Here is a 15,814-nt window from a genome sequence, read left to right as displayed (position 1 = left end):
CGATATTATGTTGTATCAAGGAAAACTATTTGCAATTCGAAAAAGGAAAAACGTAATCTGGGGAGAGGGAGGATTTTTTTGTATCTCTGTATTTCAGCATTAGTGGCATAAATAATTATGCATCGTAGTAGGTCCTTCCCATCAGGCACTTTCTTTTCTCAGCATCTCTTCTGGATGCGTAATCAAATCACTGACCTCGTGATTCATTGGAGAACTATTTGGTGCAATGCGAACAAGCAATCCATATTAACAAATTGGGATTTTATCTGCTACTCATAGGATAAGATTTTTCTGAGAAAATTTTCTTTTTCTGATGCAGTATTTTTTTTTTTAAATCAAGTAATATGTCCTATACAAAAAAAATTGTTTTATAAACAAAATCTTGGCCAGTACTAAGAGCTATTTATTTATTATAGAAAATATTCCAGTCTCTCATTGTTTGTGATTTTTTTTATTTTATTCTTTATGCTTGGGAAAACAATAAATTGAATTAAAAATATTTGATTTTTTAATTGAAATTGATAAAAACTTATCTGAAAAAAATGTAATGAAAAAATAATTATGTGTAATTATGAGTGAGTGTTTTATTTACACAATATATTATCAGAGGACTAGATTTACACACAATGCACATGCACACACGCATCCTGTCTTTGGCCACTGTCAATCAGTCTGGAATGCTTTCGTACTTTCTTCCCAACCTCACTTCTCGCTAGACAAAACTGTACGTGTTTTCCACAGCACGGCCTCCGGCCGCCTGTCGTTCCAACCGCTCCATCGACTCGGTCCGTGTGCGAACAGATCCACCATGCGTGACCACTTGCTCCCTGGGCTCCGGAGGCGCTGCTGGCCGTTGGCCGCTCCCTCCAGAACCAGCAGCACCAGACGCGGCCGTCCTACCGGCCACTACAAAGTCGGCTAACGTGACGTCGGACGCGCCACCCGATTCAAGGGGGATGGGGTTGATGCGGAAGTGGTCCAGCATGTCAAAAATGGAGGCAAACCACAGGTGCTGAACTCGACATTGCCCTTCACCACTTAAGGTCATTCGCAGATGCTAAAAGAAAATTAAAAAAATTATGAAGTGTTAAAATGGACAGCTTGGGCATAAAAATGAATAACATAAAATTAATAGCAAAATTTTTTACAGTAGAATGATAATACTTTTCCAGTTTTATTTATAAATCCCATCGAGAGGTGATTTGTAAGTTTTCAAAATTTTAAGAATATAAAGAAAACTGAAAAAACGTCTAAAATGATAAAAATTTAGCTGAATTCCCCTTTTTAAATTTCATTGCAAGTCAAATTTGATTTATACATATTTTAAATCTTGCTTTTAATTAAAATTAAAAAATATTTAACTTTCACCTTGGCTCTGCCCTGGAAGTTAAAGGTGAGTACAAATTCGCCTCTTCTTGTCTCACTTTGTCTGACAAGGAAGACGCCATGGCCGTTGGCCCCAGCACTGAGCACCAGTTGGGCAGCCTCCGAGCGGGCAAGAGTTCCGTGGAACCACGGATATTCGCGCAGCACCACTGCATTGTCCGGTTCGGTCCCAACCGCAGTTGCTTCAGCCACTGGAATTGAAGGAATGTGTTTGTAAGAATCTTCAAGGGAAAAATAATTATAAAATTTAGTCCAACGACCTCATAATGGCAAACAAATGTGGCATATGACATTCTGAAAAGTTTCAAATTTTAGAGAAAACAACATAAAAAAAATGTCCTCACTCATTTCGAGTTCTTGCTGGCTGGAGCAAAGCTCAAAGTTGCTGTTGCTCGACAGCCTGAGGCCACCAGGTACCCTAGGGGGTAGTTCAGGGGGGTTTTCAGCCGCGCCCAACGACCCTGCCGGAGACGAGGCGGCCGTGTTGTGGGAGGGGATGGGCTCTGGACGAGAGCCTCGTTCCACACGGATTCTAACATCTTGTCCATCAGCGCTGTCGAAAACAAAGAAACAAACAAACTGATTATTCCTGTGACCTATAAACTCAAATCTCATCTTGTTTTCACAACAGTTCATTGGTTTTTCATCATTATTAAGGCATATCTTTTGAAGCGTTGTGAATTATTTTTTTACTTTTATTGAAAGGCAATTATGCTTGTCCTTATTGAAAAATTTGTTTTCAATAAAAAAAAAATTGCCATTTTCAGTCACGATTGGAAACCCAATTTTATGATCAAGAAAATATATTAAAAGCAGAAATTTTATAATTATGTGGTATTTAATATTTGCTTTTCTTAGTGTTTCTTCTTGGCTGACGGGACTGTTGTAAGGTCATTTAAAACAAAAGACAAGGACAAGCCCCTCTTTCAATTCATGAGCATTTCCTCAAGCACCCAATTGGTATCTCAAATTCAAATTTATTAAAATTTTATAATTAAAATTTTTTATTAAAAAATTATGCAAAAAATTAAGTCAAATAAAGTGATCAAATTTGTTAATTCAAAATTTGGAATTCGTTTTTCCGAACAACACGTACAAGATTATTTATCTGATATGAAAATTCAGTTTCGGAAATGAAAAATAAAAATAAATTGTACTTGTTGTCATCTGGGCTAGTGGTGCGCATGCAGTATTTGATGGTTGCCAGCCAGGATCGCATGTCGTCCGCATCATGCGCTTCGATGATGTATTCCATGTTATTTTCCGCCCTGAGGACGAAGGTGTTCTCGCGGTCAGGCATTTCCAGAGCCCTCGTCTCGCGCGCCTCGGCAATTAGGAAGCAGAAAACTCCGCTCTTTGGCTTGGAAGCCTGTGAAAATTTTTTGAAAATCTATTTAACGTTAAGGTTTTGTTGTGCAAATTGGAAAATTTTGCATTGACGTGGGAACGGGCGACACACGTGAATTCTAATTCTCTCTAACGCAAACCAGATGAATCATAATTTTGGTTCCGTCTCGAGAAGGTCATGACGTCACAATTGACGTGCTGATTCCCTTTTGACTCTCGAGATTTTTTGCTCTCTCTTTCAATTCGACTTCTCAGGATCGATCGGCTGCAGGGAATTGAAGCGGTAGCGGGAATGCCTCCGGGATAAACACGCAATAGGAGGAAATAATTTGTTAACAAAAAATGCCGGTGCCGCGAGTGTGTGCGTGATACACGGGGCCGACTTAAGCAAGCGCGGTCAGCCGGATGATTCTGAAATACGATCCGCGGTTTTCCTCTAGGATTCAGAAAATTTGCCAAAAGACATCAATTTTTGTAATATGAAATAAAAATAAATGGCTGATTCACTATCATTTAAATAACTTTTTAATCAATTAAAAGAGATTATTTAAACTTCAATATAGATAAAAAATGTTAAATTTAATCTACATCATAAAATTTGAATGTGATTTAGAAAAAAAAATTAAAAATTGATCCGTATTTTTAAATTTTTCCAAAATAATAAGTGTGTCGCCCTGAAGGTGCAAGGTGAAAAATGGGAGGGGTACGATGAGCGGTCGGCACCTTTGGGGGTGAGTAGAACTCGAGCATGTATCCGCCGACTGTCTTGACAAGGGCAAGTCGGCATTTTTCCCACTTGTGCTCGCGGCCGTCAAGTTGCTCGCCGAGGACGTAGTTGACGATGCCCTCCTTGCGGCACTCGACCACGATCTTGGCCAGTCTTCGGTTGCGTCCGGTGTCGGCGGTCTCCTCGCTGCGTTGGAAAAGCCGCAGTCCTTTGAAGGAGAGGCGACGCAGGAAGGAGGCCCTCGGAGAGCCGCCCCCGCCCGCCTCCACCAGCTGCGTCTCGGCCTCCTCTACGAACGTGTCAACGAAGCGCCGCACCACCTCGCGCGACCCCGGCCGCCCCTCGAGGCCGCCCACGGCCTTGGCCAACTCGCCGGCGGCCAGTCGCGCGTGCCGCTCGCACACTTCGGCCCAGGATTCCTCCAGGGCGGCCATGGCCGTCTCACTCACAGGCCACAAGAGCGGCCATCGCCGTACCGCTACAGCACACTCGCGCTATCGAAGCACTCGGTGCTCCGCTCGCGTTCGGCCAACAACAACAACATGCCCCGCCCCGCTCGTCTCGGGATCTCCTCGGAATGCAAACATCCGAAAAGGATGAGGAAAACGCCATCTTTGTGTGAAATTATCCGCGAGATGTTGAAAGTTCATCAAATCAATTCATTGTTTTCTTATTGGTGCTGACCTCTACCGTGAGGCCGTGAGAAGAGAATCAAGACCAGCGTGTTGTATTGAACTGTCTTGGTTCTTAATTTTATTTTTCGTTTTAAATGTTTTAATATTCGTGTATTTAAACTTGTTTTACGATTCGAAGTCATGGAACAGCAGCGTTGTGATTTTCCTTTTCCGTTCATACCTTATGACAATCAGTCAAATTTTATGAAAAGCTTGTATTCTGTTTTGCAAAATGGTTCGCTTGCCATCATGGAGAGTCCGACCGGCACCGTAATAAAATTTCAAAATTTTGCTCAGACCTGAATTTAACATGATTTATTTTAGGGCAAATCGATGAGTTTGATTTGCGGGGCTGTTGCCTGGCTTAAAGATTTTGAGGAGGCTGAAATGAAACGATTGGAAACTAAAGCCAACAGTCATGCCCAAGAGACTACCTCTTCAAATTCTTCGGACGACTGGTTCAATGACCAATTTAAGTTGATTGGAAAGAAACATGAAGCTGACAAGGCCAAGAAAGCGCTCAGAGAAATCCAAGAGCAACTTCAACAGATAAGCCTTTATCCCAATGAATTAAAAAAATTCAAGGTATTTTTTGTTTTTATCAATTTTATGTTTTTAATTGTCATCGTTAAAACAGGAACTAGAAGAGCTCCGTCAAAGAAATAGGACAGTTCCAAATAAATTTCAAGAAAACAAGCTTGCTAAAGAGCAGCATATTCTAGATTCTGATCTACTGCTTGTTGATGGAGAAACTGAACTTAGTGACGAAGAGGATGAAGAGGATGTTGAGAAAGCGCGGTTGCCCAAGGTTTTGTGGTTTTTTCTTGATTGCAATTTTCGTTAATATTTTTGTGCGTTTTATGATGCAGAAGGAAAAGGAATTTTAATTATCTTTTTAAAACTTTATGATTGAACACACAATGTGTAAATTATGTCAATCACAACAATCACTTTAATTGTTTTTATGCATTGTGAAAAATTCTTAATTATTAATTTTAATTGTGGTTTGACACACTTGTTTCAGATCATATATTGCAGTCGAACTCACTCACAGTTGGCCCAGTTTGTGTCTGAAATTAAAAAGAGCCCATATTCAAAAGATCTCAGAGTTGTTACTCTTGGTTCAAGACAGAACTATTGTATCAACGAGGAAGTTGTTGGTCTCAAAAACTCCAATCTGATTAATGAAAGGTTTGCAGAAACTTATTTTAATGAGTGAACCACTATGCTTGCATTATTTATGTTTCCAGATGTCTCCAGCTGAGACAGAACAAATCATCAACCAAACCGTCAGGGGCAAAGCGACAGAAAAGAGAGAACTGTCCTTTTTCCTGCAATTCTAATGGCATGAAGTTCATCAGAATGTCAGCAATGACTGAAGTTCTTGACATGGAAGATTTGGTCCAGATGTAAATTTTAAAATTTATTTGATTCCCTTCTCTTTACCAAATATTCTTTAGAGGCAGGAAAGAAGATGCCTGCCCATATTACGCCACCAAAGCCAGTGTCGATGATGCCCAAGTCATCATTGCTCCTTACAACATTCTCTTACTAAAGGAATCTCGCGAAGCCTATGGATTAAATTTAAAGGGAAACGTAATCATAATTGACGAAGCTCACAATCTGCTGGAAACAGAAAGCAGTATTCATTCCACGGAAGTGAATTTAGTGCAAGTAATTATCTAACTGAATAACCTTCCATATTACTTAAAGGCTAATTAAACTTGACTTAATTTGTCCTGAAGCTTACATGTGCCCACTCTCAACTGGCCCAATACCTTGAAAAATACAAAACAAAATTAGCTCCGGCAAACTTACTCAAAATCCGGCAGCTGTTGCAAGTGATAACTCGTCTCACCTCTATGATTGGTAATTCAATATTGGATGCACACAAGTTTAATAATTGGATCTTACTTTTGCATATTGCAGGAGACAAATCTGTGAAGTCAGAAAAAGTTTTTACTATGAATGAGTTTTTGAATAAATCTGAGCTAGCGGATTTCAACCTTTTGGAATTGGTTAACTTCACGAGGTGCTCAAGACTAGCACAAAAGGTTAGGAAATTTGATTTTTGATATTTTTTTCTCCAAATCGTGTTTTTATAGCTCAATGGTTTCACAATTCGTTTTAATCCAACTCTGGAGCCTCCAAAAAGCAAGAAGGATGAAACTACACCAAAAACAGGATTTCATAGTTTTCTAAACAAAGTCAATAAAAAGAATGCAGGTAGTATTATATAATATTAAATGCTTCTCTTTAGTAACAAAATAACTTTAAAGACACGAATCCGCCTGCCCAAGAGGATACTGCATCAGGGATATCAATAATAGACAGCGGCGTCGGAATCAACCCCATTCTACCAGTGCTGAACCTGATGAATAAGCTAACATGTCAAACCGAGTCGGGTAGAGTGTTGTGCCTTTCAGGGCAGCATCACAGCTTGATAAAGTTCGTTCTTCTGAACCCTGGAAGCATGTTTGCGGATATTGTGGCAGAAGCAAGAGCAGTCGTTCTAGCAGGAGGAACAATGAAACCAACTTGGGACGTCAGGCACGAACTTTTCAATGACTCGGAAAGGATTGTTGAGCACTTCTTTGGACACGTAGTTCCAGCTGAAAATGTGTTGCCACTTGTCTTAAGCAATGCACCTTACCCCTGCGAGTTTGACTTCTCTTTCCAGTCACGGAACAACAGAGAAATGGTAATTTTTCTTGTCAGATGTGTTTTTTTATAAACAAAATTTAAATTTTAGATCAAAGCGTTAGGCCGCACATTGAGTAACATTTCATCTGTGGTGCCCCACGGGATTGTCGTATTTTTTCCATCTCATAAATACCTGGACCAAGTTTATCGAATTTGGAGAGAAGAGTCAGTGGATGAAAGTCTGGAGAAATGCAAAAAGGTAAAGAAATTAAGACTTATTGAGATATTTGCAACTTGATGTTTCTGAAAATTTTTCAGTTGTTTAAAGAGCCTGACACTAGTTCACAAGTTGACCAGGTTTTGAAAGAATATGCGGCGATTTGTAAACCGCCTGGGAATGGAGCCATGCTGTTATCAGTTGTTGGAGGTCGACTTAGCGAAGGCATCAACTTTTCCGATGAACTGTGTCGGTGTGTGATAGTTGTTGGGCTTCCATATCCCAATATCAAATCCCTAGAACTCCAGGCCAAAATGGAGTATCAAAGAGTCAAATTTAAATCGGTATGAAGCTTGTCAACATTTGTCATGTATTTTGATTCCCGAACAAATAAATTTGTGTCAGGTGGCTGAAGGAAAAGACCCAGCATCAGAGTATTACAATAATTTGTGCATGAAAGCTGTCAATCAGTGCATTGGGAGAGCCATCCGTCACCAAAATGATTACGCAGCAATGGTTTTGCTGGATAAAAGGTACAAATCGCCACATGTCAGGTCTGCACTACCATCGTGGATTGAAAACAATCTCAGTATTTCCAAGGATTTTGGCTCTGGTTTTTCAATGCTCAGAAAGGTGCTGTAAACATTCTTTTAATTTTCATCAAATTTGCTAATTTGTGGATTTTAGTTTTTCTTCTGCAAAAAAACTGAAGCTGGAGGTAGTGACCAAAAATAGCAATGCAGATAGAAGGTCAGTTCTCGTTAATTGTCGTTAATTTACTATCAGTTTCTGACTTCACTTTCAACTAATAAAAAAATATAATTTAATAAAATATTAATTTAAATAATTTGTTTCCAAGATGGATCAAATTTATAGGGCAAATTAAAAAATAATATTATCTTTGAGAGCCTGAGAGGGACCAGATTTGTGATGTAAAAGCTGTACAATCATTAAACTTATTTTGTCAAATAATTCCTATTGGATATTACAACTGATCAACTAAATGCTAAAATAATCCTTTGTTGGATATCCCCTTTGTTTATAAAAGATAATTTATTTTCATTTTAAGGAAAACTTCAAATTTTAAATAATTTTTGATACAAACTATATAATTTAATAATTCAAATAATTAATTTTTTGAAACCACTGTTATTGAATTAGAACAATTAAATAAGCAAATGTTTTTCAACTTGATACTTATCCTGATACTTGGATTGCTGATACTTACTACCGCGGACACTTACTACCCGGTATTTTACTACCCGTTGTGGGGAGAGGCGCTGGCGGTATGGGCGATATATCGTTCAAATATCGAATCGTTTGCAACGGTTCTTTACTACCGCACGGGCTGAAATGAATTAAGTGATTTTATTTGATTGAAGGAATTATTAAAAAAAATCGCATTCAAAATGAAATGAAATGAAAAAATTTGAAAATTTATTTATATTTTTATAATTTTGTTTGTGATCTACTTGATAATATATTATTTTTAACTCTTCTCTATGGCAAGAAAATAATAGAAAATGAAAAAAAGAAGAAAAGGTTTACAACTGGCAGATGTCTCCTAAAACGCTTAATAGAAAAGGAGACTGTCACCGCAGGTAACTCCACTCAAAAAAATTTGATTATGCAGTTTGTTAGAAAATAACACTATTTACTGACGTACATATATGTTAATAAAGCTATTCCAATCTTAGCAAACTCTTCTTAAATTCAGCGTAGTTTACTTTTTTATTGATTCAATAACTGCATGTAAATATAGTAAACATTAATATTTATTATTTCTGTTATTATATTTTAAAATTTTATTTACTCATTTCAAATTTAATTTTATTGGTTATTTTATTTTGTTTAAAATAACTTCAATTTTATTGTTATTTTTTTATCAAACAATCAATTATAATAAAAACATTTTTTTAATATTATTTAAAAAAAAAAATAATTTAATTTCTCTCAAAATAAATTTTTTTTTGAAAGAAAGGTAAATTATAGAATGGGTATATTAATTTGCTAAATAAATAAAAGACAAGCTCCAAATTGCTCAAACCAGTTATTTATAAATTGCCGTTTAAAATCTTGCTATAATACCAAAATCTTGAGACAAGCAAGGCGCCACCAGCATTGCAATGCGCTTGCAGCTTGAAAGGCTGCTCGCCAGTGCACTTCTCTCTGTAGAGCCCAAAGGTCGAGCCAGTAGCAGTAGCCAACAGCCATTCATTTCAGTTTCAGTCGGCTCGGCGCTCGGCAGCCTGACGCTGTTTGGTGTCGCGGTTTGTCAGGATTTGGGAAGCAGAGTGAGCTGAAGCTGATCTCCAAAGGGTCGTCACGTGATCGATGTAAGCAGAATTTTTATGTTTTGACACATAAATTTTTATTGATTTTTTATGGCCGATCCTTTTAATTTAAATGGAAAAAAATCAGTTCTTCAATGGGGTTATCAAGTGCAAAGAAAACCGCGGTGAATTGAATGATTCAGGAGGGTAGAAAGCCAGAGGGTGCGTTCTAGAAGAATCTCCTGTTACAACCTTTTAAAAATACCTCGCAACTCGTAGCATATGGTTGCATTTGAAATATATATCCTTTTCCTGAGGGTGCAGGCTTTTCGGGATGCAGGGCCGTAAAAAATAGCAATTAAAATATATAACATCATGTTATTATCCTGAGCAGGATTTATGCACTGGCAATTAAAGTTTTTAGGCGAAGGGAAACAACATAATTTCAAGTAACATACTTGATTGGCTTTTTAATGCGTAAGAAATTAATTCACATTGAAATTAAACTGCCTGCACAATTTATATTTTAACCATTTAATATGTTTATTACTTAATTATGTTAAAATCTTAATATCCCTTATTAGAGTTAAAGTTAATTTAATTTAAATTCATTTTTCTGATTATAATCTGACTTTTTTTGCCAACATATTCAAACATAGAACAAAGAAAATTTAATGAAATGTTATTTAATTCAAAAAATTATACATATAAATTTGTTTGCACAGCGTTACTACTGTGCAAAAAAATAATTTCTCCAACTGCAACAACTCAAATTTTAAAATATTTTTGAGCAATTAAATAACATAATACGTATTATGTATCAGTTCTGGAAAGTTCTGGCTGGTCCTTTTCTTATTACATTCTTATCCCTGTGGACAGTACAAAACAAGGTGCTCTGTCCAACTAAAAAGAGTTTGGCGCGCCAGGGTCGTAAAAGTGTCATTCCAGGGCATTCTTATTGTTAGCCCATATTAGAGCATTCACGTGGAGTGCATCATTCTGTCATAGGCTGCTTAATTGTCCCCGAAAAGAGAGGCGGCCAGCGAGGGTCGCTTCACTGCTGCTGACATGCATCCCTTATCTCTTTAATTGTTCTGAATGCAGCTCTTTCTCCTTCAACGTCAATTAGGATTTTTTTCTCTGTGGAACCCAAAAAATACGAGCATATTTTAACTACTCATGCAATGCGATGCTAAAAATGAGGAGAGTAATCCAAGTATTTTGGCTTGTTAGATGTTTAAAATGCGTTACACAAGAGCGAGAGGTGCTGAACTTGCACGCCTTGGTTTTGGATTCCGCCTGCTTCATCAAATATCAAGAAATTTCTCAAAATTTCTGCTGGCAACTTGTTAATTTGATAGGATTTCAGCCAGTAAGCATACATACAAATGAGCTTTATGGCAGGAAATGGAATAAAGTATCAAACCTCTCTAAAAAGAGTGTGTAACGTGAATCATACAGCGCGACCCTTAGTGATAGCCGCAGGCAATTTTGTGAGCGCAGGAAATAAGCTGATGTTCATTTTATTGATGCACAATAGGAACAGCGGGACAGCGGTCAGCTTCACCCTAATGAAAATTTACCTTGATTAAGCTACATATATAGCAGAAATGCAGGGGAAGAAAGAATGTGCATTTTAAAGGTGCGTCCACTGTTTAATCTCTAGCACCACATAATGTACATATATTTGCATTTAGAGATCCTAGAAAATTTAATTTCCTCTTTGATTCACAGTCAGTATTGATTAGGGTATTCGCGCATGGGCGCAAATGGGAGGAAAAGCGCTATTCCCTATCCTTAAGAATTTTTTTTTTTTAAATTGGAGTATTGAAAGATTTTATTATTTTATCCTAATGTGGCAGGTTTAAGTATCTTGATTTATAATAAATATTTCTAAAGAAAGGATTTATTTTTATGTGCGCTCGACTCCAATTGGATAGGTTTTCATATCAAGAACTTAACTAAAAAATTTCAAAATTGAGTTGTATCTAAAGAATTTATCAGGGTTCCTGACTCGCTAGCTTAAAAAACTTAAAAACAACTGTTCAAAGTCAAACGAAAGAAAAAAAATTATTCACTTTCGATAAGTCGCAGGTAGGCATTATTATTCTTAAGCATATTAGTGCAGATTTTTGGAATGAAGGAAACGGGCTTTACCCCCTAAAGACGATTTTAATAATAAAAAACGGCTTCTCCAGTTTTAATATGGTTTATTCTAGATTCTTAATTGTGTTTTACTTGATTTTCACTTTTTTTATCATAGCCACCTGTGGTTTGTTAAATTTCTGGAATCGCCCGATTTTGTAATTTAATTGAATTATGTAATTACTGTAGATGTAGATGAAATACTATGCCTTTTTCCGTTTGTTAGAGATTTTATTAAAATGTCATGGGATACCGCACAGCATAGCTCGTCCCAGAGAAAGAATTAGATAATTATCAAGCGTTGAAAACTAAAGATTAATATAATCAAATCATCAAGTCATCAACTTTGTTAGCACACCTAGGGAAACATTTTTATGACCGCATTCTAATACTGCTCAATTTAAAAAATTAAAGAATTAGAAAGTTTTAAAAAGTTATGATCGAATCTGGGTAAATAAATTGATGTCTAATTTTAGTTCTGAAACACACAACTTGGGCTTACCTAGGGTAAATTTCTGTTTGAATTTCATTTTTATGAGAAAAACCGATTTTGAAACTTAATTTTCAAACCAATTATAATGAACCAAATTGATAAAGAAATTGCCTAAAAATAGTTGAAGAATGAAAACTGATGAAAACATTTAAATATTTTAATGATAATGACTAGAGTTTTAGATTTCACAATCTCCATAAGTTTCATTTTGTTTTTTGTTGCAGCATTTGCCAACTAGAGGAGTGCATTCAGCTCCTGCAATAATGTCGCTCCCGGGCGATTTGTACTTTGATGAGAGGAGCGTCGAGACAAGATTTTTCTGCCCAGAGTTGGACCCTGTCACCTTAAAGGAAAGGGGCAATATTTATTTCAAGACGGAACGGAATTTGAAAGCCATCGCCGCCTACACCAAGAGCATCTGCATGGCTCCTCCCGGCAGCAAAGATCGAGGCATCGCCTATGCCAACCGTGGCGCCGTCCTCTTCAAGCTGAGCTTTTGCGAAGAGTGCATCGAGGATTGCAAGAACGCCCTGAAAAACGACTACCCAGAGAAACTTAAGTTCAAACTTTACTTCCGGATGGCTGCGTGCCACAATGCCCTCGGAAGGAAAGACCAAGCGGAGGCTTGCTTTAAGGACGCCCTGAAAATTGGTTTTTCAGCAACTGATAAGAATGAGCCGCTTGATTTTCTTCGCCTCCCAAAAAACGCCAAAATCCGTGTGGCTCATTACAGAGAGCCTCCTTCTCTGGCTCACTGCAAAATTCCATCCCCGCTGGGAGGCCTATCACCAGAAATTGTTTTCGAAGAAGGTGATGCAGGAAAACCATCTTCCTTCAAAGCCAAGGAGAAATTTGAAACAGGTGAGAGCATTCTATTTGAACAATTCTAATGCATTGTTTTATTAGTAAAATTTCTAAAAAACAAAAAAAAAAAAAAATCATTACAATCAATTTTTTATTTTACACTAAATTTATAATTCAACGTAATTATGTGTTCCAGGCGATACCCTCTTGATTGAAGAGCCCACTCTGTATGGCATGGTCTCGTACGCTGCAACACGAGCAGACATGAGGATTTGGACAAATTGCCACAATTGTCTCAAAATGTGCGTCAACATGAAGCCGTGCACATCTTGCTCATGGGTAAATTTCTCATTGTTAAGCCCAAAACAGCGGCTTTTTCTTATATTAATATTCTATTTCTTATATTTAAAAATAAGAAAATAACGAGATAACGCGCTGACTCAAAACAGCGGCTTGTCTCCTTATTTTAAAAAAGAATAGTGTGCGCGATCAGCTGGGTACTCAAACAAACAAGTTTCTTTCAAACTTTTTGATCTTTCTCTCTTAATTTCTTCAGAACAATCAATCGGAATGCTATTTTTTCACAAGTTTTAGCAAAAAAAAAGAGTCTATTACAGAGAATAACAGTAATTTTGTGACACTCATAGCCAGCATTATGACAAAAAATACAAGATTTCTAAATTTATTTTATAATTTATATAATAATTTTTTTATGTATTCCAAATCATAAGTAAGAGCGTAAATAACTTTTTTTATGAATGAAGAAGGTGTCGAAACAATTTTAACGCGTCGAATTAAAATACTGAGAACTTTACCTGACACGTGCAATACCAGTTTCAAAGTTCGCGCTCCACTTGGGGGTGTGATCGCATCCCCCTGATTGGTCCACCCTTATTTTTTTATTTTCTGGCACGCTCATTGGTGAATTCTTAAATTTTTATTTAAGAAAGCTTGGCTCGGCCAAGCAGCTTGGTTTTAAAATAAAAATATTAACTCGAAATCCAAGAACCAATCACAGTTCACGATTCTTATTTTTAAAAATAAGAAATAGAATAATAATATAAAAAAGAGCCGCTGTTTTGGGCTTTAGTATTAAAAAATATAATAGCTTTAAAATAAATTTAAATCAAAATAGCATTAAAGGTAAAATGATGACACATTAAATTCAATTACTCCAAATATTATAAAAATATAATTAATTACAACTAGTGATTATTTTTTTTAATTGCTTGTATATCTAATTTTGTTTTGTGAGAGTGTTACATTTTTTATCTTCTCTTAAGTTAAATTTCTTACACTATTACACTTTAGTAATGTTTTATTTATTTAATTTTTTGTAGGAATGTTACTGCAGCGTCAAGTGCCAGCATGAAGCTTGGAAAAAGTATCATAAATTTGAATGTGGACTCAAGCAGTTTGTCCTCTCTGAAGCCTTCAAGGACACAGGAATGGAGTGCCCAAACAAAATGGCTAATGCTGACCTCGCAATCAAGTTGTTGGCCTTTTTCGGACTGCAGAACTGCATCGATGCTCTGGAGGAAAATGGCCAATTGTCCGAAAACGCTGATGTGCGCATTAAGGACATCTTCAAACATGGTACTCTGCAAAACTATCGCTACATTCGCTACCCTTTGGAATCATTAGTATTGGCGATCATGGCACAGGCGGTTTATCCCTCTGATTCCACTTCCAGCTTCAAACTTTTCAATTTCTTGAACAAAATTTTGCCCATTTTAATGCCCCGACTTAATCATGCCGACGAATTGGTCCCCTTTCCATATATTGACCAATGGGTGGCTGAAGCTCAATATTTTGCATACGGATTTTATCCGAAAATTTCCACCATCAGCCACTCGTGTGAACCGAACGCTGCCTGCTTTTTCTATGGAAGAAAGGCAGCAGTTCGGGCTCTGCGCCCAATTCCTCCTGGTGAGGAAATCACTGTAGCTCACCTCGACGTTTGGGCAAAGATCATGGATCTACAAGATCGGCGATCACAATTGTTGAAATTTAGGAATCTTGACTGCAAGTGCCTTGCTTGTGTGGGAGATTGGGAATCTCTGTTTATAGAAGTGGCCCGCGAGGAATTGAGGATTGAACATCCAGATCCTAGAATTCCTCTGTTTGTAAATTTCATGGAAAACATTGCTGATGATATAATTGAAGGCACAAAAGTTGTTCTTCCTGCTTTAACTCTCCTGAGAAACGAGCAACTGTGCAAGAAAATCTTGTCGGTCTATGACGATTTGAAGATAAACCGAGGGGATCACATTTATGCGCAGGTTTACCATATGATGCAAATGTTCCTCATGGCTGAGGTAAAAAAAATTGAGGTGACTGAAAATTTGAAAATCAAAGGTGCCTTCCCCTTTGTGTCTGCTCGTGCTTATCGAACCAACATATATTGAAATTCTCATGTCAATTGACATGCTCAGATTCAGTTTCAAGTTTCAACTTCCCTTAAACTGAGGAAATTTCTGCAGAAACAGCTCTGTTCATTTTACTACATTGTAGAGGGCAATAATATCAAAAATAAAAATAAATGGAATTCAGTGTAACTTATGAAATTGTATTTTCTTTTACGAAAAACAAATAAAAGCATTTAGATTTAAATTTTGTCAATAATTGTTATATATAATAATGAAGTATTTTGCTGATATAAATATTTCATTCTGTATTTACTTTGGAATTTTGCACGGGTTTTTTGTACATCTGCAACTAAATTATTGAGATCAACAAAGAATTATGCGCTAAAATTATCACAAATGATGCAGAATCATTTTAATTTCAAATAAAATAAGAACCAAAACTTTTAAATAATTTTTTTTATACAGATCGACTTCATATAATTAATATTGCAGATATAATATGATAATAAATACAAAGAATATATAGATTTAATACATATTATTGCATTAATGAGATTGATTGAAAATTTTTTGATTTCTGAGTAAATACACAGAATTGACTGTAAACTTGAAAGATCATCTTACAACGTGTAGACGTCCGCATATGCGTCACGAGATGAGCGATTTATCCTGACCAAGTATCAGGAGCGCATCGTTTACTAGGAGATGCTTTAGGCACTCGCTCCTGGGAAACGCC

The 15,814-nt window shown here is 36.8% G+C and overlaps 3 protein-coding genes across 4 annotated transcripts; 2 read left to right on the top strand and 1 right to left on the bottom strand.

The window, feature by feature from the left end:
* Positions 1 to 559: 559 nt before the first annotated feature.
* LOC132203754 (SH2B adapter protein 1) lies at positions 560 to 4,015 on the bottom strand. Of its 2 annotated transcripts, none has more exons than XM_059631753.1 (5): positions 3,457 to 4,015; positions 2,544 to 2,776; positions 1,731 to 1,939; positions 1,369 to 1,577; positions 560 to 1,057 (listed from the first exon to the last, which is right to left on the bottom strand). In XM_059631753.1, the coding sequence occupies exons 1-5, from the start codon at positions 3,892 to 3,894 to the stop codon at positions 713 to 715; spliced, it is 1,434 nt and encodes a 477-aa protein (XP_059487736.1). In that variant the 5' UTR covers positions 3,895 to 4,015; the 3' UTR covers positions 560 to 712. The 2 variants fall into 2 exon arrangements, with proteins under 2 accessions (XP_059487736.1, XP_059487737.1); XM_059631754.1 differs by having other exon boundaries at positions 2,544 to 2,755; positions 3,457 to 4,014.
* Positions 4,016 to 4,080: 65 nt separating this feature from the next.
* On the top strand, positions 4,081 to 8,463 carry LOC132203752 (ATP-dependent DNA helicase DDX11). The gene is made up of 14 exons (XM_059631751.1): positions 4,081 to 4,404; positions 4,459 to 4,719; positions 4,772 to 4,942; positions 5,159 to 5,325; positions 5,385 to 5,543; positions 5,595 to 5,808; positions 5,880 to 6,003; positions 6,064 to 6,188; positions 6,240 to 6,360; positions 6,414 to 6,835; positions 6,887 to 7,036; positions 7,096 to 7,338; positions 7,400 to 7,627; positions 7,682 to 8,463. The coding sequence occupies exons 1-14, from the start codon at positions 4,276 to 4,278 to the stop codon at positions 7,727 to 7,729; spliced, it is 2,562 nt and encodes an 853-aa protein (XP_059487734.1). The 5' UTR covers positions 4,081 to 4,275; the 3' UTR covers positions 7,730 to 8,463.
* A 690-nt stretch (positions 8,464 to 9,153) lies between these two features.
* Positions 9,154 to 15,285, top strand: LOC132203753 (N-lysine methyltransferase SMYD2-like). The gene is made up of 4 exons (XM_059631752.1): positions 9,154 to 9,330; positions 12,130 to 12,766; positions 12,906 to 13,048; positions 14,050 to 15,285. The coding sequence occupies exons 2-4, from the start codon at positions 12,169 to 12,171 to the stop codon at positions 15,115 to 15,117; spliced, it is 1,809 nt and encodes a 602-aa protein (XP_059487735.1). The 5' UTR covers positions 9,154 to 9,330; positions 12,130 to 12,168; the 3' UTR covers positions 15,118 to 15,285.
* The last annotated feature ends 529 nt before the right edge of the window (positions 15,286 to 15,814 follow it).

The sequence above is a fragment of the Neocloeon triangulifer genome, unplaced genomic scaffold, assembly GCF_031216515.1.
Source record: "Neocloeon triangulifer isolate White Clay Creek 2 clone unplaced genomic scaffold, ASM3121651v1 ptg000017l, whole genome shotgun sequence".
Taxonomy (NCBI): Eukaryota; Metazoa; Arthropoda; class Insecta; order Ephemeroptera; family Baetidae; genus Neocloeon; species Neocloeon triangulifer.
This window is presented reverse-complemented; position numbering and strand designations above follow the sequence as displayed.